The following is an 18,674-nucleotide window of genomic DNA, read 5'->3' on the forward strand; positions in this document are numbered from 1 at the left end:
TAGACACCTCTGGCTTCTCCTGCAAGATCACCCAAATTTGTAGATGCTTCACTTGAGTTTGATCCAGATTCTTCTGATGAGGAACCTAATCATAGAGCACCTCCTAATGCTAATGTTGGTCCTTCCCCTCTCTAACCTAAGTGATGGGCTAAGACACTTGTTGATCTTCGAGATGATGAGATCATTGATGGGAGAACTGCTAGAAAAAAGAGCAAACCTACAATGTCAGTTAATTTTGCTCTTATGGCCAACATTCATAAGTGTGTTTGAACCTCAGATATACTCTGAGGATAAAGGAAGTCCAAAGTGGGAACAAATCATACAATCAAAACACCAAAGCCTGCTAAAGAATCACACTTGGGTCCTTTCTAATCTTCCAGTAGGGAAGAAACCCATTGGCTGCAAATGGGTTTACCAAATAAAATACAAGTCTGATAGTACTTTGAATAAGTACAAAGCTCATTTAGTTGCAAAGGGTTTTTCTTTGCATCAAGGCATTGATTATGAGGAGACCTTTGCTCATACAACAAAGAAGAGCACTATTAGATTAGTCCTAGTTATAGTAGCTCAGTTTAGTTGGAAGGTCCATCAAATGGATATCAAAAGTGCTTTCCTAAATCTTGACCTACAAGAAGAGGTCTACATGACGCAGCCTCTTGATTTCAAGGTTGCTAGTAAAGAACATTAGGTTCTCAGGTTAGTGAAAGCTCTCTATGGTTTGAAGCAAGCCCCTAGGGCATGGTACATGAAAACTAATACGTACCTTAATGATCAAGGTTTCTAGAGTTCTTCGGACTCAAATTTGTAAATCAAGACTACTAATAGTGACATCATCCTTCTGGTCATTTATGTGGATGACTTGATCATCACTAGCAATTCAACATCTTTGATTCAGGGAATCGAACAGAGTTAATATCAGTCTTGTGAGATGACTAATCTCGGGCTCATGCATTACTTCTAGGTGTTGAAGTTTGGCAATAGTCTTATGGTATATTCATTTCTTAGTCCAAATATGCCAGAGCTCTGTTAGACAAATTTCGTATGCAGGATTGCAAGCCTGCATCCACACCCATGGAGAAAGGTTTGAAGTTATCAGCTAAGTCTGATTCTCCTCCAATTGATACTAAATACAGGCAACTAGTAGGCAACTTCATCTACCTCTCTGCTACTAGACCTGTTATCAGCTTCGCAGTCAACTACATCTCATATTTTATGACAACTCCTAAGGTCGATCACTGGATGGAAACAAAGCGTGTGCTTCGTTATGTGAAGGGCAATACAAAGTATGGACTTCTTTACTCTCAGAGTTCTAATCCCAGACTCAATGGGTTCACAGATTCAGATTGGGCAGATTTTGTTGACGATAAAAAGTCAACTTTTGGATATGAGTTCAGTTTGGGATCCAATGTCATCACATGGACCAGTATGAAGCAGCAAGCAGTTTATCTCTCCTCTACAAAGGTTAATAACAAAGGGACAGTTGAGGCAGGTTGTGAAAGTGTTTTCCTTCGCCAGATACTTGGGGATATGCAGAAGTCACCAGCAGGACCGACCACTTGGATTGTTGATAATGAAGGCGTTATCAAATTAGCACAGAATCTAGTCTCCATGAATGAACCAAGCATGTAATGTTCACTATCACTACATACGACAGCTAGTTGAAGATGGGACAATAGCCTTGCAGTATGTTCCTACAACGAATCAGACTACAGACATTCTCACCAAGCCTCTTGGTCCTAATAAGTTTCTCAAATTCAAAGTACAGCTTGGTGACGTGGATAGATTAGCCATTTAGGGAAGGTATTACGATTATAGATAGTTTCTATTATCGTCTACTATTATTTAACGGTTATCTATTTGTAATCTATTGTAAATAATAGAATGTTTCTAATATTTAGTTAGTTGTTAGCTAGAATAGAAAGTTTCTATTTTTTACGATTGTTTCTTCCTAAGGAAACATCGTTTATTCATTTGTATATATTGATCTATTGATCACTGTTAATAAGAAGCAAGTATTTTACCAATTACTTTGTAATAATATCCTTATTCTATCATTGCATTTCATATATATATATATATATATATATATATATATATATATATATATATATATATATATCCAATTAAAAACCATATATTATGTAAACTCTACAAGATTACAAGATAAATCAAAACATTAACAACTTCATCTCGCATTACAGTGGTGTGAGCTAGTTGGGTTCATTACAGTAGTATCGAAGTGGTTTCCTTCCAAGCTGCAGGGAATTGGGTTCAGTACACTATAGCTCAAAGATTTATTCTGGGCAGGCATTATACCTACAACGGTTGCACTTCTCCACCTAGAGATGGAGAACCTGCGATAATATTTGGTACTATAGGCAACAGGGGTGCTAGTGATTCAGGAGGTTCAAGTGGTACTGGTTATAGAGATGTTAGCACTGGTTCCAACATTAATAGAGAGGGTTGAGAGACACTAAGGGATCTCGCACATGGTCAGCACCATATTACAAAGGTGTTGCAACAACCTTCAGACACGTTGCAATGGATTGCACTTCCTAGAGGATAGAGTAGAGAGAGGTGCTCGGTTGATTTTGTCAGTTTACACAGGTCCTGAGTTGATGACAAGTCTAGATCTGGTGATAGGAGGAGAGTAGAGGACCGAGTCTAGATTAATGAAAATACCAATTGGACTGGTTATACTGGTAGATATGCCTACTTTTTAGAGCCCCGAGGCAGATGCAGTCAATACTGAGACTGAGTCTGCACCTTCCGTGGATTATTGGTAGCACTTTGCTAAGTGGGATGCTCTACCATAAGTAATCAAAAAAAACCTTAATTTCGATAGATTTATGACACAAAAGTGGGAGCATACTAGAGGTAAGCCTGTACTGGATAGACAAAGGCCTAGGTAGTCGAATTTATGAGAGGTAGCCAATAAGATGGCACATTTTGATACAGTGATAGCTACAGATGTGCAAGAAATTCCTTTTGAGTCACCACATGTCAGTGCTCAAGTGTTGGACACATTAGATGTGGAGCATGATAGGAACTCATGTCAAGTTGAGTCGGATGATGCAATTGTTGGCATGAGTTCCCAGGATAATGCATTTGATGGTGATGCGGTGATAGTGGGAATGAGAGCATGCGAAAATACTATCAGGACAGCAGCTACTTGCATGCCAATTGAGCCATCAGTTGAGGTGTTTAGTAGTATGCATGCGATTGTTGATGTGTGCATTGGTGATAGCCCATGTGTTGTTAATTATTAGGAAAGTGACATAGAGAAAGCATCGTGTCATATTGTAGATCAGCAAAGTGTTGAGGTTCACTTAGTAGACAATCCTATGTTCGACACGGATGCAACATTGTTTTATGACAACCCAGTTTTTGAGGTTGATGTTGACCACTCACTTGTTGAAAAACATGGATCGGTTTTTGCAAATGTAATTACACTGACATTGTTAAAGGTGTGTTCCAAATGCAGATTTGGATCCCATATAAATATGAGAGGAGGAGACATGTCTCTAAGATTTAATCATCACTTAATATATTTAATAATAATAATTTGTATAATATATATATATATATATATATAAAATGTATCTATGTATTTGTTGGTACACATATGGACCCAGATTTTAAACTTCCAGCTTCAAGTTTTGAACCTCTTTGAACTACTTCGAACATGGTTCGAAGTGGTTCAGTAGTTTGAAAGTGGTTCGACATGCAGATTCAAAATCAAGGTTCAGACTCTAGAGGAAGTTTCATCAAATTTATCAAGTTCTTTCTGGGTATATCAATTCAATTTGCAGTATTCAAAGATGTAGTCACCTGGCTCAGGATCTCAATCATAGATCGTTCGAAATGGTTCAATTCGCATTAATAGATTCACAATTTCAAAGTCTTCAGAGATTTAGAATACAGATTCAAGGCAGGTGGATAGGATTTTTTAAAAATGCATGTGTTGGAAGCATGTGAAGTGGTTGACACTTGTCTTTGTTCACAAAAAGAAGATCCTCCACACGAAGACAAGTGTTCGTGGCGGATTGTCCTAGAGGAAATTTACAGAGTGTAACTCTATTGGAGCCAACTGGAAGCTATATAAAAGAGGCAATGAAATCTGTTAATGAAATTAATGGGGTTCCCAAGGGAGATCTCTCTAACATTCCAGCTTCAGCTCATCCCACTGCCATAGGTCCTGCAGAGGTGGCAGCTTACATAAAACATCATGCCCAGTACACCCCTCATTTTTCACCTTTGAAATTTGAGCCTAAACAAGCATTTTATGCCACTGCTGATAGTGTTCGAGACTCTTTGATTCGGATGGAATGAAACCTATGTCCATTCTCACAAGAGAAAGCCCAAAGCAAACATATTATCTTTCTATGGGATATCTGCAAGGACGATTGCTTACACCAACCACACAGTTCTTCCTAATGCCTTGGAAAAATGGTCAGTAACTCTTCCAACTAAGCCGCTTCTACGTCATATGGAGAGCAAAATCAATAATATGTGCATTCTAGACAATCCAAATCCTCAAAAAACTTGTAGCGCGCATGGCAAACTTGTGTGTTGTTTCTTCACATACGGTAAATGGAGTGGTTGTGCTACATAGCAATATTCTTGAGGATGAACTGTTTTAAGATCATGTCAAATTGTGGCCAGGAAAGTTGTAGAACAAAACTAATGGTATTACACCCCGTCAATGGTTGCATTTTTGTAATCCACTCAAGACTCAATACATGCAAAATGAAATGCTCTCACTCCTTTTTGAGACTCGTCTACGAATGGAGATCTCACCAAGAATGTATAAATAATCATGCTCATTCTCACAAACAAAAGCTTAGGACCCGAGTTTGATAAACTGATTCAAGGTGCAGCTTTAACTAACAAGGCAACCTCTGTCATTTCTCCAAAGCCAACAGGACTTAATGCATTTCTAAGACAGTAGGATTAAAATGTAGATCACTGCTTGGGAGAACCATCAATAGAGAATCCATGCAATATAATAGAGAGCTAATGTATGATTGTTAGATGTACGGCACGAGCCCAGCTAATGAAGATCATCGTGGACAAAGATGGCATAAGCTCGGGTGCATGAAGAGCAAAAGGCCACGGGTTTTTCGAGAAGATTGTGCGAGGATAAAACAGGCCGCGGGCATGATTTATAAATTGTCATATTAAGCTGAATGCATCATATGTATCCAATTTAAAGTCCATGGCGGTCTCTTAACAGAATACCTATCAAAGCATGGGCGACGGTTTTTGATTGGATAAAAAAAAAAGAGCCAAGTTAGTATCCGAGATGCCTGCAAATTTAAAAGCAGTAAGAGACTTCAGTATTAAAGGACGGTGTGCCCAAATCAGATATGGACAGAAAATGACGAAAAAAACACATGCTGATAGAGAGATGCAAATGCCAAGTCATACGCATATGGATTATGGTGCTCGAATAAATACTCATATGCTAGGAAAGTCGAATGTTTCTTTTGAGAACTGCTATGTAGGCCAAGGGTTTAATATAACTTGGTACCATGCGTGTGATGATAGGCATCATGAGGTAACTTATGGTATAGAATTCTATTGTGCGCCCACAACAGATTCAAGGGAATTATAGCAAGCTTCGATGGCTCATATAGCTGCTGAAGGCAGATGCTTTGTGCTCTCATCTAATCAATTACGCAGAAGAAAGGACTATCCAGAGGAGGAACCCAGTCCAGAGAGTGTTGTATATGCAGGTGGCAGTGTTATTATACCTCCATCGGGTACTGTCTTGGCAGGGCCCAATTTTGAAGGGGAGGCTCTAATTTCTGCAAATCTTGATTTTGGTGAAATGGTGCGAGCAAGTTTTGATTTTGATATTGTTGGTCACTATGCACAGGTTACGCTCGTTTATTCTATGACTGATCAAGTTCAGTTTAAGCACAAGAAGGCACGTGGAAATTCAAAATTTGGAAATGGTTCTACTTAATCATATTATCTTTATAAAGATAATTTTAAATAAACATCAAGTCACATAATTCATAAAAGGGAATGACTTTCACGAGTAATAAAGATTCAGTTATTATAACTAAAAAGTCAGGGGAATATCAAGAATCAATTGTTTAAACTGCTGGGAAGCCGGAAAGATAAACAAGGGGGCTTATTTATTGAAGATTTTCACATCACCTAGGGGTTCCATTCTTTAGCAGCTTCTGAACTGTAGACTATGTGCTCCAGGAAGGGAGGAGTTTTTTCCAAAATCATTCCATTTTCTTGAGAGGTCATGAGAGGCAGAGCATGGGCAGATTTTCTTTTTCTGAACTGTGTCTAAGATAGAGATAAGATTTTGGTGATTGATGTAACATTGTGAAAGGAATTTCTATTTTTCTTTAAATAATGATTTGGTTGTAACGTGTAAAAGAGTCTTTATGTTCTTTTACAGTCAAGGAAGTGAGGCTGGAGGTTAAGCACATTAAAATTTGATTATAATGTATTTTTCCTTCCACTAATTATGATCTTCACGTCATTTTCAGTTTTCTCTGAAATTACATTCCAATATCATTGTTTCCTTGTAACACTATCATTTCAAAACATTTTTCAAAGCTCTGATTTTAATTCTCTCAAGAGGACGGAAGACATGTTTTCGTTTTTCAGTATGTAATGCAGCGTTCAGCAAATGAACCTTGTGTCATCTGTTGTTCCTTACTTTCTTTTCCTTTCAATCATTAAGGTCTACGCATCTAGACTGTATTTACGGATAGATGCTTGATATCCTTTTGTGCATTCTAGTTAAAAGCATCCATAATTACTTCTTTGTACATCTAATACGAGGAGCTGTACCCGATAAAATTCAAAGGAAGGTTATCAATCCAATGATAACCTGTCCAACTATTGGTGCCGATTTGTTCTTTCACTTGGGCATTCAGGGTTAGATTTGCACACATTTTCTTGAAGGACAATCTATTCACTAACAGATTTTTGGCAACTCTGTTGGGGAACGAAGCGAAGATTAAGTGCCTAACATTTACTTTCCTCAGTTTTGTGATTATCTCCATGTGCAGGAGATTAGCGACTCTATGTTTTGAACCTGTTGAATCTTTGTTTTTGGAGTTCCAGTGTGTGTTATGGCGGTAGTTGCAACGCAGCCATGGGGGGCTCGGATCAGACCATTTTCCCTAGCCGTTACTCAACCTTACCTAAAAGGTCATGGGAATACCTTCCCAAGTTTCATGGAGACAAAACACAAGATCCAGCTGATCACATCAAAGCGGTTACTGTTGCATGTGGGATTCTTGCTGTGCAGGAAGAAGATGTGTTCATCAGGTTGTTTGTTCAAAGCCTTGTGGGAAAGGCCACGGAATGGTTTCAGCATTTACAAGATGAATGTATTACAACTTGGGATGATCTTGAGGAGAGATTCCTTGAGAGATTTCAGCCCACAATTAATTCCCATCAATTATTGGTAAATCTTTTCCAAATTCAGATGAAAGAAGATGAATCTGCAACGGAGTTCATTGATAGATTTAATCGGACTGTTGGTAAAATTCCTCTAGCCCACCAACCAAATGAAAGCAATCAGGTATGCTTCTTTATTGCTGCTATGAATGTTGAAGTCAAGTTTTGGTTACAACGACTTGGAGTGCAAAATTTGGTAGACATGCAAAAGGAAGCAATCAAGTTAGATGACAGCAAAAAAATTTGGGTAGGAAACTTGGGGACGACCAGCAGTACCAGGGATGGCTTTGCCGTACCCTAGCCGTCCCCGAAACTTCTAGCTGTCCCCATTTTTCCAGCTAGTCGAGTAAAGGAAAAACAGTAAATTTTACTTTTTGTGCGGGTCCGTAGTTGTCTTAAAGACATAATAAAAATGTGCAAACCATATTTGTCAATTAAAACACTAAAACACTAACTCTTCTACTCATTTTAAGATATGATGTACTTGCTAAGAAACATAGAGCAACTGTAATAGCAGCAGTGAGGAAAGATTGCATTTAGTATTTCTATTTACTACTTACTATTTTAGTTGCACTTCTCTTTATTCTATTCTAATTTCATGCATAATACTTGGAGACTTTAGGCATTTTGATTTTACTAAGTATGTATATGATATGTTATAATGGAGGTACTTAATATTTGTCATTTGATAATTTTCCATGTATTGATCTTTGAAAATGTCTATGGTGAATGGTTTATCAATGTTATGATATGCATACTTGAATTTTGTCTCTTTATATAAAAAAATGCCCTATGTTTTTACTCGTCGTCCCCTAAGGTCCCGTCCCCTAAATTTTGGCTTTGACTCGTCCCCGTCCCCTAAAACGTCCCCGTCCCAAAAACTCCGTGGAGAATAGGAAATTCCCACTCTTATGCTATCAAACAATTTTGCATGATATTCAAGATATGCACAAAAGTCTTGGCTTTCTAGAATACCCAATGTATGAACGTGATGATCTCAAAGATCAACGTATTATTGTGAATGATATTGTTGATGCAATATCTTGAGTATATTCATGCTTAAAAAGCTTGTGTTTATGAATGACTCTCTTATGCAAATGTACTTGTTTGATTTCATAGTAAAATGAGTGAAAATAATAAAAGATAATATGTTTCCCTTCTAAAGCTTCAAGTATAGTTAGTATCAACAACTTGTCCTCTTTGTCCAAAGTTGCCTTTAATGGACTATCAAACTCCCTCTAATTCTCAATCTCCCTCTTTCTGCAATAAGATTCTCGAAGGAAAGATCAAGGCACATAGCTCATATAGAAATAACAATGTTAACATTTAATTAGAATGTTAGTAATTTAACTCATGCTTATTACTAACAATAGCATAAATGATAGTAACATAACTCTTTATTTTGTATTTTCAATAATGAAAGTAAGATAACAAAATACTTAATCTATTACTTATCATACTCTGATAATAGATCTCACAAACATCAAATTATTCAATATCATTTTGAATTAAATGTCATTATTTCCTAGTACATCATGATTATTCATTTACTTTGCATATAAATAGAAATCATTCACAAAAATAAATATTCATGCCTTCCTTATAAATAATCTTCCTTAATAATGTTGATGTTTTTTAGATCGCTGCAAATGTACTTGCATTGGCTGTTGAGGTATATGTTTTCCATATGCAACATTCTCTTATTTATATTGAGCATAGGTTATTGAATAGACATGTCTATTCAATAATAAATAATTAATTTATATAAACTTAATTATTGTTATATATATATATATATATATATATATATATATATATATATATATATATATATATATATATATATATATATATATATATATATATATATATATATTTCTCACATAGAATTATATCTCATATATAATTACATGTACATCCATAGAGTTATCCGACAGAAGCTACCAAACATTAACACTCCCTCTTAGCAAGGGGGGATAAACACAAGACAAGTATTACACCATTGGTGATATTAAGGATATCTCATAAGTTTTCCACCATTTAATATAGCATACGATATCAATAGTATTGATCAACGAACATTGTTACTTAAGTCTGCTTGAGTTGTCTTGCTGTCCCATAGGCTATTTTTAGCCTCGTGGACGTTAAAATTTTATCTATCTATCTATCAAGAGTCTTGATCTCCCAGAATATTGACATCCGATATTCATCAAGTACTCAAAAAAAAAGGTTTGGTATCACATTTGATATCAAGAGTATTAGCCTCCCAGAATATTAATGATATTCACCACTTACTCAAAATGTTTAGATATCACATTTGATATCAAGAGTATTGGCCTCCCAGAATATCAATGATATTCACCACTTACTCAAAATGTTTAGATATCACATTTGATATCAAGCGTATTGGCCTCCCAGAATATCAATTATATTCGCCAAGTACTTTAAGAGTAATGGCCTCCCAGAATGTTGAGATATAAGACATTCACCATTTACTCAATTTATTTTATCTCATAATACAAGTTTATTGTAAGATCGTCACTTTACAACTTCTCCAAATACAAGTGATGATCATTTGGAAGTCGTCACTTCCTCATGATGTACACAGGGGATAGGCGCATATAAAAGTCACATGATCACAGTCCTCTTGACCGTGACAACTTATAGATCATTATAGAAACCATCTCAGCATGGTTTACTCCCTCTTAATCAATAAAATCGGGTTCACTGAAGGTTAACCAAATAGCATCCTCAATCTTCTCCCTCTTAATCTTAATCTCCCTCTTTTTCCTACAAGAACATTCTCGGAGGAAAAGATCAAGGCAAATAGCTCATATAGAGATATAAAATAAGAATGATAACATTAGTTTGATGTTTAGTAATTTAACTCATGCATATTATAACATAACTCTTTATATTTTCAAAAATTAAGATAACATAATACTTAATTTTATTCATAATATAATACTCATAATATGACTCTTAAAAAAATGAGCATTCATATTATATGCTTGGTTCTAAAAATTTTAATTAAAACCAACACCATTCCCTACTTAGGAAATGATCCTTATTTAATTCAACTTTTATTCTATTATAAGTATTCATTATATTCCTTTTAAAGATTATATTATAACATATCTAAATATGTTCTAACTGCATGCTATTCTTACTTACCTTGCCCGATTATGACATGGACTCTTACCAACAAGAAAACCATTCAAATGATATTCACAAGCTTGCAATGATGGACCAGAGACAGATGGTATTTCAAACATCCGAGAGAGGGCTTCTTAAATAGTTATAGCCTTTCCTTGATCAATTGTTTGATCGACACACATATTTGATTTCCTTGATCGACATAAATTTCACAAACCCACAATTGATGGAAAACTATCAACACAAGAAGAGTACAGAACCGTAACATCCAATGATTAAGATTCCCCTCTTTTGAGCCAACCACATGCAGATTTCTTCAGTTTTAGATTATGCAATGTTCTTAGCCGAGTGGCTTCAAAAGCAGTTATCAGACTCTAGACGTATTGTGCAGATGGCTACAAATGTAATGGCATTTTCTCCAAAGAAGACTATCTCTTCGAGGAAAAATAGTTCATTGTATAAAAGTAATGCTCTGATTACCCTTCTGATGAACCTTTATTTAGAACCTCTTTTGCCCGGAGAAACTCTCAAATTGCTAAACACACGTTTGCCCCTTCAGTGGCCCTACATTTGGCTTTTCTTCGTTAGAGGCAGGATATCGACACCGCTTCGGCCATTGTTGCAACTTAATTCCCTTCTCTCTACATTATCATTTTCTCTCTATCTATTTACATTTGCAGTCTCAACCTAGCTCTGATACCATGTTGATGTTTTTCAGATCGCTGCAAATGTACTTGCATTGCCTGTCGAGGTATATGTTTTCCATGTGCAACATCCTTATTTATATAATCAAATAATTAATTTATATAAACTTAATTATTGTTATATATATATATATATATATATATATATATATATATATATATATATATATATATATATACATACATATATATATATATACATACATATATATATATATACATACGTACATATATATATATATACATACATATATATATATATATATGTATGTATATATATATATATGTACGTATGTATATATATATATATGTATGTATATATATATATATGTATGTATATATATATATATTTCTCACATAGAATTATATCTCATATATAATTACATGTACATCCATAGAGTTATCAGACAAAAGCTACCAAACATTAACAAATAAAATATTCATAAAGCAATAAATTATAATGTTCCCCTCCGTTCTCACCTTCCTTAGTAATAGTGGAACATTCATACCTTAATAGGTGCTCGAACTTGTGCTTGGTGAGACACGGTCTTCTATTAATGTGATGCTCTTCCAATTCGTTTCACCATATTTATCAATGTTTAAATCCAAGGATATACGATCTGTGGTCTGGATAATGCTCTGATCTTCTAATTATATATAGTTGAACTTGTGTCTCGTTTTCTTTGAAATTGTATCCCTTCTTAGTAAAGTTATCTATTAACCAAGCGTCACCAATTTTCCTTGTGAGTTAGTTTTAACTTATTTATGTGGTACCCACGTGGACATGTGATAGTAGGGTGCAATGGCATTTGAGATGGCATGAACCCGAGTGGAGCCTTATATTACATGTCATTTTAGATAGGATTTTAGTCATATATTTTGGTTCTTTATCTCTGCGCTTTTATCCCATGTCATTTCTATTATATTCTGACACTGAGATAAGGTTTTGTGATCTTGAAAGAAGTCACTTGATGTGAAATGCCACATGTAAGTGTAGCTACCCCATAGGCACAAGTAAATTCTACCAAGACGCTACTTCCATCGCCAAATTTTATTGTAATGAGATCGGTGTGTTTGAGGTATTTATTACCTTAGAACTGCTTTGAACTCAGTCTTGCCAAATTAATAATGGACATGCACCCGTGCATACATTGGAATTCTTTTAACGATATCCTTTATTTTGGATGATTATTCTTCCACGTTAGTTCCTTCTTTCTCTATGAAAAAAATGTGTGGTGGGAACTTTTGTTTGTGTGGCAAGTAAAGTCGGACTTTTGGTAGTATCCACATTGGTGCCAATGCAAGTCAAACTAGATTACGCATCAGCCTTTTAGCCACATACATCACCTTTTTATAATATATTATTGTCTTGCTTTCTTCGATCACACTACTTGCCTTGGCATCTATAACGAAATATGCAATAATATCAACTCAAGCTGCGGATGTGATTGCTGCTTTGAGCATGTGTTTCATTTTTATCCTCCTTGTGGCTACAAAGCAACCTATATAATTCTTGTTTCCACTCTTTTATTTCGTGGAAATTTCCTATGACTGAATGGTTGTAGCGGATATGATAGCCATTGACATGTGCTTTGACCTCCGAGTCTAACCAAAACTATGTATGTGATGATGGTATTTGCTCCTCTTTAAGGCTGACTGTGCATCGATCTGTACAATGAGCGTCTGGCCTGTGTGAAAGCTCCCTTGCTATATTCTATTAAGAAGGTTGTAGAAAGAGACAACCTGTCAACACTATGAATTAAAATCCATGTAGGAATGGTTCCTGATTTCCGACTCTGTGATATACCCGACTCTCTTTCTTCTCTACGTATAAATGTTGGGGTTCAAATTATCTTCTACTCCTTCACAAAAAAAAATACATTGCATATTTATATGGAGTCCCTTAATATGGTGTTCGATAATACCTTAGTTACCGGATTCGCCTGGAAAAGGCCGGATCCGGGCTCGGGTCCGATTCGGATCCAGATCCACGTATGGATCCGTGAGGATCCGGGCAGGATTCGTAATCCTGCCTATGGATCCGTAAGGATCCGCGGCCCGCGGATCCACAGGCAGGATTACGAATCCTGCCCGGATCCTCGAGGATCCACGCGCGGATCCGCGTGAATCCGCGGCAATGACAGGAGGAGTATGCAAAAACGTGGGCCCATTATCATTTTTTAATATTTTTTTTTTGCCCTAAACGCCCTAAACCCTAAAAATGACCCTCTAAATCACAATGCAAGTTCATTTGCTCTCTATTTTGCTCTCTATTTTGCTCTCTCATACTTGCTAGTTTGAAGTGAAGTGCTTAGATTCGAAGGAGATCGGTTGTGGAGCTTCAAATACCTTGCAAGAAGTGTTTAAGGTATGCATTTCAACCATATTTTTGAATTCTTTCATAGATTATTGATTTATTTTTAGTTTTCCAAATTTTCAAGTTTTTGTGCAAGTGTGAAGCATGGTTTTCTTTCACTTTTTCTAGATTGCAAGAATAGAACAATGAGTAGTCAAGGCTCAGTGGGTGGGGGTGGGGCTGCATCACCAAGCTTCAAAATTGATAAGGGGTCTCCTTTATGGAGACACACAACAAGAGTTGCACAATGTCCTAGGGGTGGGGCATACATATGGAAATGTAATTTTTGCAACATACAACAGAGAAGCTCCTATTCCCGAGTGAAACTACATTTTTTGGGCCCTGCGGGTGAAGGAATTCACATGTGTCAAGGTAGTGATAAGAAGGGATTACCAGCTGCACAAATAGCAGCATTAGCAAAAGAGCAAGATGATGCTGATAGAGCAGTTGCAAAAGCAAAACGTGGTGCTTCCCAAAAAACAAATATACCAACACCATCATTTGATCAAACAAACACAAGAACACATCCTTTTTTGCCTATGCCAACTACAAATGATGAAGATGAAGACCCATCTCCACTCACCCGCAAGAGAGGCCCACTAGATAGGGCATTCCAAATTGAAAAGAGAGACATTGCTGATCACAAAATTGGACGTTGTTTAATTGCAAATGGTGTTTCATTTAATTTTGCTAGATCACCTTATTTTAGGGAGATGGTGGAAGCAATAAATGATGCACCCCATGGTTACAAACCGCCTGGTTATGAGAAGTTGCGCACTGCCATATTACATGATGAGAGGAAAAATGTAGAGGCTCAACTTCAACCAATAAGAGATTTTTGGGTTCAATCGGGTGTGTCTATTATTTCGGATGGTTGGAAAGATTGTAGAAACCGTCCATTGATCAATGTTATTGCTGTATGCCCTAAGGGGGCAATGTTCTTGAAGGCAGTTGATTGTGAAGGGCAAGTGAAAGATGCAGAATTTATTTCACGCATTCTCATTGATGCCATAGAGTCAGTGGGTCCTGATAATGTTGTTCAAGTGGTCACGGACAATGCAAAAGTTTGCAGGGCTGCAGGGATAATTGTAGAGTCTAGATATGATCATATCTTTTGGACACCATGCACCGTCCACTCTCTCAATTTAGTGATGAAAGCAATTGGCACTCAAATAGATTGGGTGAAAAGGATATATGAGGAAGTTGAAGAGATTCAAATGTTTGTGACAAATCACCACATGTCACAAGCAATTTTTAGGAGTTTCTCGGACTTGGAGTTATTGAAGGTAAATTTTTATATTTAATATATAATTGAATATTATTGGATTCCACAATTATTAATTTTTGTTGTTGTTTACATTAACATGTTTTAATTTTTAAATGTTTTACTAACTTGAGTTTAACATGTTCTTAGGTTGCTGAAATCGTCTTGAGACGACTTGTGAAGGTAAAAGAAGCATTGAAGCATATGGTCATTAGCCCCCAATGGGGCATTTGGAAGAATTCCAATACAGCAAGGGCTTTAAATGTGAGAAGAATGATACTAGATGAGGATTGGTGGGGTCTTGTGAGTTATGTGTTGGAAATCACCGATCCAATAATGGCAATGCTTCGCTTCGCAGATAGTGATGAGCCATGCCTTGGGGATATTTATGATTCCATGGATAGTATGCTGGAAAAAATTAAAATGGTAAGTTTTACGCTCTTTTACAACAATTTTTTATTTGAGAGATATCTAGATTCTAAAGTTTAAATTGACATATTCACTAATTATAATTATTATTCATATTTCATATCTTAGGTCATACAAAGGAGGGAGAATGATCCTGAGGACACCCTTTACAAGAAGGTGGAAAAAATTGTTCATCATCGATGGAACAAGATGACCACACCTTTGCACCTCCTTGCATATGCTCTATCCCCGAGGTACTGTAGTTCTTATCAAATGTTTGTGCTTATTTTATCCAATGTTTGTGCTATTGATATTTGATAGTGTTCAATTGTCTTTTGTTATCCCCACGTACTATAGTGCAGATGTACTTCGCCTTCCAGGTAGAGTGCCACCATTTAGAGATGCAGAGGTTGCAGATGGGTATAAGAGGGCACTAGCTAAGATATTCCAAGATCCAGAGATTGGGGCAATTGTGAGGAGTGAATTTGCTGCTTTCAACTCAGGTGAGGATTTCGACCCTATTGCCATAGCAGACCAAAGCAGGATGGGTGCCATCAAATGGTGGTACCTTCATGGGCAAGCCTTCACGTACCTCCAACCTCTTGCCATAAAGGTCCTATCCCAAGTAAGTTTGTAAAATTAAGCTTAAGGTTAACATTCTCAATTCCTTGAATTTATTATTTAATTTATTTATCTTGATTGTTGTATTGATAATTTTTAATTTCTCTTTAGGTTGCCAGCTCTTCTGCCGCTGAGCGGAATTGGAGTACTTACTCCTTTATCCACTCAATCAAACGCAACCGGTTGGCTCCAAAAAAATCAGAAGACCTTGTGTTCATTCACAACAATTTGCGCTTGTTGTCACGGAAGGATCCTAAGTACAAGAAGGGGCCCGAAAAGCTTTGGGATGTAGCACCCGAGACTCCTGATTTAGATATGACCATCCGAGATCTTGCTAGATCCACTTTGATTGATGTGGATGATGAGGAGGAGGATTATGAGTTAACAATCCCCTCTACTACTAGTGGTTTGGGTTCCTCTACTAATACAGATGCAGCACTTGCAGCTCACCAGTACCCCTCTGATGCGGATTTTCTTGAAAATCCATTTGATGATTAAATAAAAAACTTTAGTGTTGACTCTTGACTCTTTTATGAGTAAATCATGTTATAAACTTTAAGTTTAATGATCTATATTTTGAATGTTACAAGCTTTCACTTTCAGTAATTCAATGTGAATGTGTTGATTTTCTTTATAATCGTGAAAATAGATTAATTATCAATGTCATTGATCAAGTATACTAGATTCATACTATGAAATGATTTAGTTTTAGAATTATGTATATTTCTCTTATTTTTTAGTATATATATATATATATATGCACGAATCCTCCACGAATCATAATTGGGAAAAAAAAAAATCCCGAATCCACGGATCCGATTCACGTGCCCGAATCGGATTCGTGTCACGAATCGGCAACTAAGAATTATCTTTATTACTGATGGCATTTTTTTTTGTTTTACTTCCTTCAAGGCTTAGACAATATTGTGATTCCTTTTGAACATTATCATCCCAATCGATTACTGATTACTCAATGGCTGTTGATGAATTGCTTCTACCGAATCTAGACGACAACCATCATAGCAAATCAATATATTATTCAGTGTCTATTGGGATTTCTGACTGTTTATTCCTTAAATCATGTTTGCAGCTTCCTATATATTATATCCAGTTATGTCACTCCTTATCTAATCCCACTGATGAATACTTAAAGACGTATATGAATATCTTTCCGTAACCACTGTTTGGATAGTATAAAGTGCATCTGAGATGTAATGGTTTTAATAGTATAATCTGAATACATTATAGTTATTGCTTGAAATGTGAGAACATGGGATGTATTAGAAAGTGTCCTTTGCAGTTCTGTAATGGCTCTATTGAATTGGTCCTCTTATTTTGTCTGCAACTCCTGTATATTCTGATTATATGGTTTTCCCTTCCTCCTGCACTATACATTGAGGTGATGCGGCTTGAGAATCTTCTTTTAATGCGGTTAGTTCCTGTCTCTGTCAAGATCTCTTTATTCTCTCTTATCACTGCTAATTTCTGTTCTTCTATTAGGAAAGAATTGCAAGCACATGGACCAAATTGAAGTTCAAGTGTCATCCAACCTTCTCTGTATGGAAATAATTTTGTTTTTTTTGCATTTGCAGTTAGGCTCTGATACCATGTTGAGAAACATGGATCGGTTTCTGCAAATGTAATTACGCTGCCATTGTTATAGGTGTGTTCCAAATGCAGATTTGGATCTCATATAAATATGAAAGGAGGAGACATGTCTCTAAGGTTTAATCATCATTTAATAAATATATTTAATAATAATAATTTGTATTATATGTGTGTGTGTGTATATGTATTATATATAATATAATATAAATATATAAATAAATAAATATATATATATATATATATATATTATTATTATTATTATTATTACACGAGTATGTATATATAGAAAATGATGATTTATCAATAACAATAATGTATTTCGAATCAACCCGACTGAAGCTACAACTTTAACATCACTTGAGTAGAGTTGGGCACAGTTTACACCATCTACAGACATAGTTCATTTTCCTATAGCAGCAGTTAGTGATGTTCCTGTATCCACAGATTATGACATAGCTACATCCATTACAGTTAAAGGTGTTGATATAGTTGGGATGAGTGCATTTTTTAAGAGTAGCAAAGAACCACATCTTGCACCAGGTTCTCTTGTAGCTAAGTCCTTTGCACGGGTTGTTGGTAATGATCAAGATTTTAGTAAGGCATATATGGTGGGGAGCACATACAACTTCATATTTGATCCCCATGTGCAGGATATCTACCAGGTGCAAAGTTTATTTGTACCTAAGTCTGATGTTTGGTAGGATGGTTGGGTTGGTGCAGTGAAGGAGGGTTTATCGAAACTGTCTATGGAGTTTCCTTCCTGTGATACTTTGGTTTCTACATCATCAACACAGGCATTGAGTGGTGTCTTACAGATTATGTTGTTTGTCATGATGGTGTTGTTGGTATGGAGATGGTTCAATGATGACAGAGGTGTAACGTACTTTTTCCTGTGGGACCCGGGTGGAGGTTAGAGTTTGATGTGTTCCCAGATTGCTTGAGGACAAGCAATCTTGAGGAGGGAGGATTGTAATGTCCCCAATTTTAGCAAGCTCTTGCAGTTGTCTAGATCAGTTCATCATAGCGACCCTTGTGAACTAACAATGAGTTTTGGGGGTCTCTAAGGTGGACTTACTATTCTAAGTCTATTTTGGGATGGTTCCTATATTTGGCGGTGCAG

The 18,674-nt window shown here is 36.3% G+C and overlaps 2 protein-coding genes across 3 annotated transcripts in view; one reads left to right on the top strand and one right to left on the bottom strand.

Annotated features, from left to right (window-relative positions):
- ZIP4 (Clathrin adaptor complexes medium subunit family protein) overlaps nt 1–18,674 on the bottom strand; it is a 126,401-nt gene that overhangs the window by 98,812 nt on the left and 8,915 nt on the right. The window lies entirely within an intron of this gene.
- Nucleotides 15,082–16,535, top strand: LOC149578525 (uncharacterized). The gene is made up of 3 exons (XM_089829624.1): nt 15,082–15,343; nt 15,455–15,950; nt 16,058–16,535. Exons 2-3 carry the CDS (start codon nt 15,564–15,566, stop codon nt 16,442–16,444), a joined length of 774 nt encoding a protein of 257 aa, XP_089685750.1. The 5' UTR covers nt 15,082–15,343; nt 15,455–15,563; the 3' UTR covers nt 16,445–16,535.

This window comes from Cupressus sempervirens, chromosome 1 (assembly GCF_028749045.1).
Source record: "Cupressus sempervirens isolate cs-2001-9-10 chromosome 1, ASM2874904v1, whole genome shotgun sequence".
Classification (NCBI taxonomy): domain Eukaryota; kingdom Viridiplantae; phylum Streptophyta; class Pinopsida; order Cupressales; family Cupressaceae; genus Cupressus; species Cupressus sempervirens.

What these genes read in the sequence shown, in the direction of transcription:
- LOC149578525 (XM_089829624.1), top strand. Translation starts at nt 15,564, where the DNA reads ATGCTCTATCCCCGAGGTACTGTAGTTCTTATCAAATGTTTGTGCTTA. An exon ending in CCATAAAGGTCCTATCCCAA is followed by an intron (nt 15,951 to 16,057) that starts GTAAGTTTGTAA and finishes ATTTCTCTTTAG; the next exon opens with GTTGCCAGCTCTTCTGCCGC.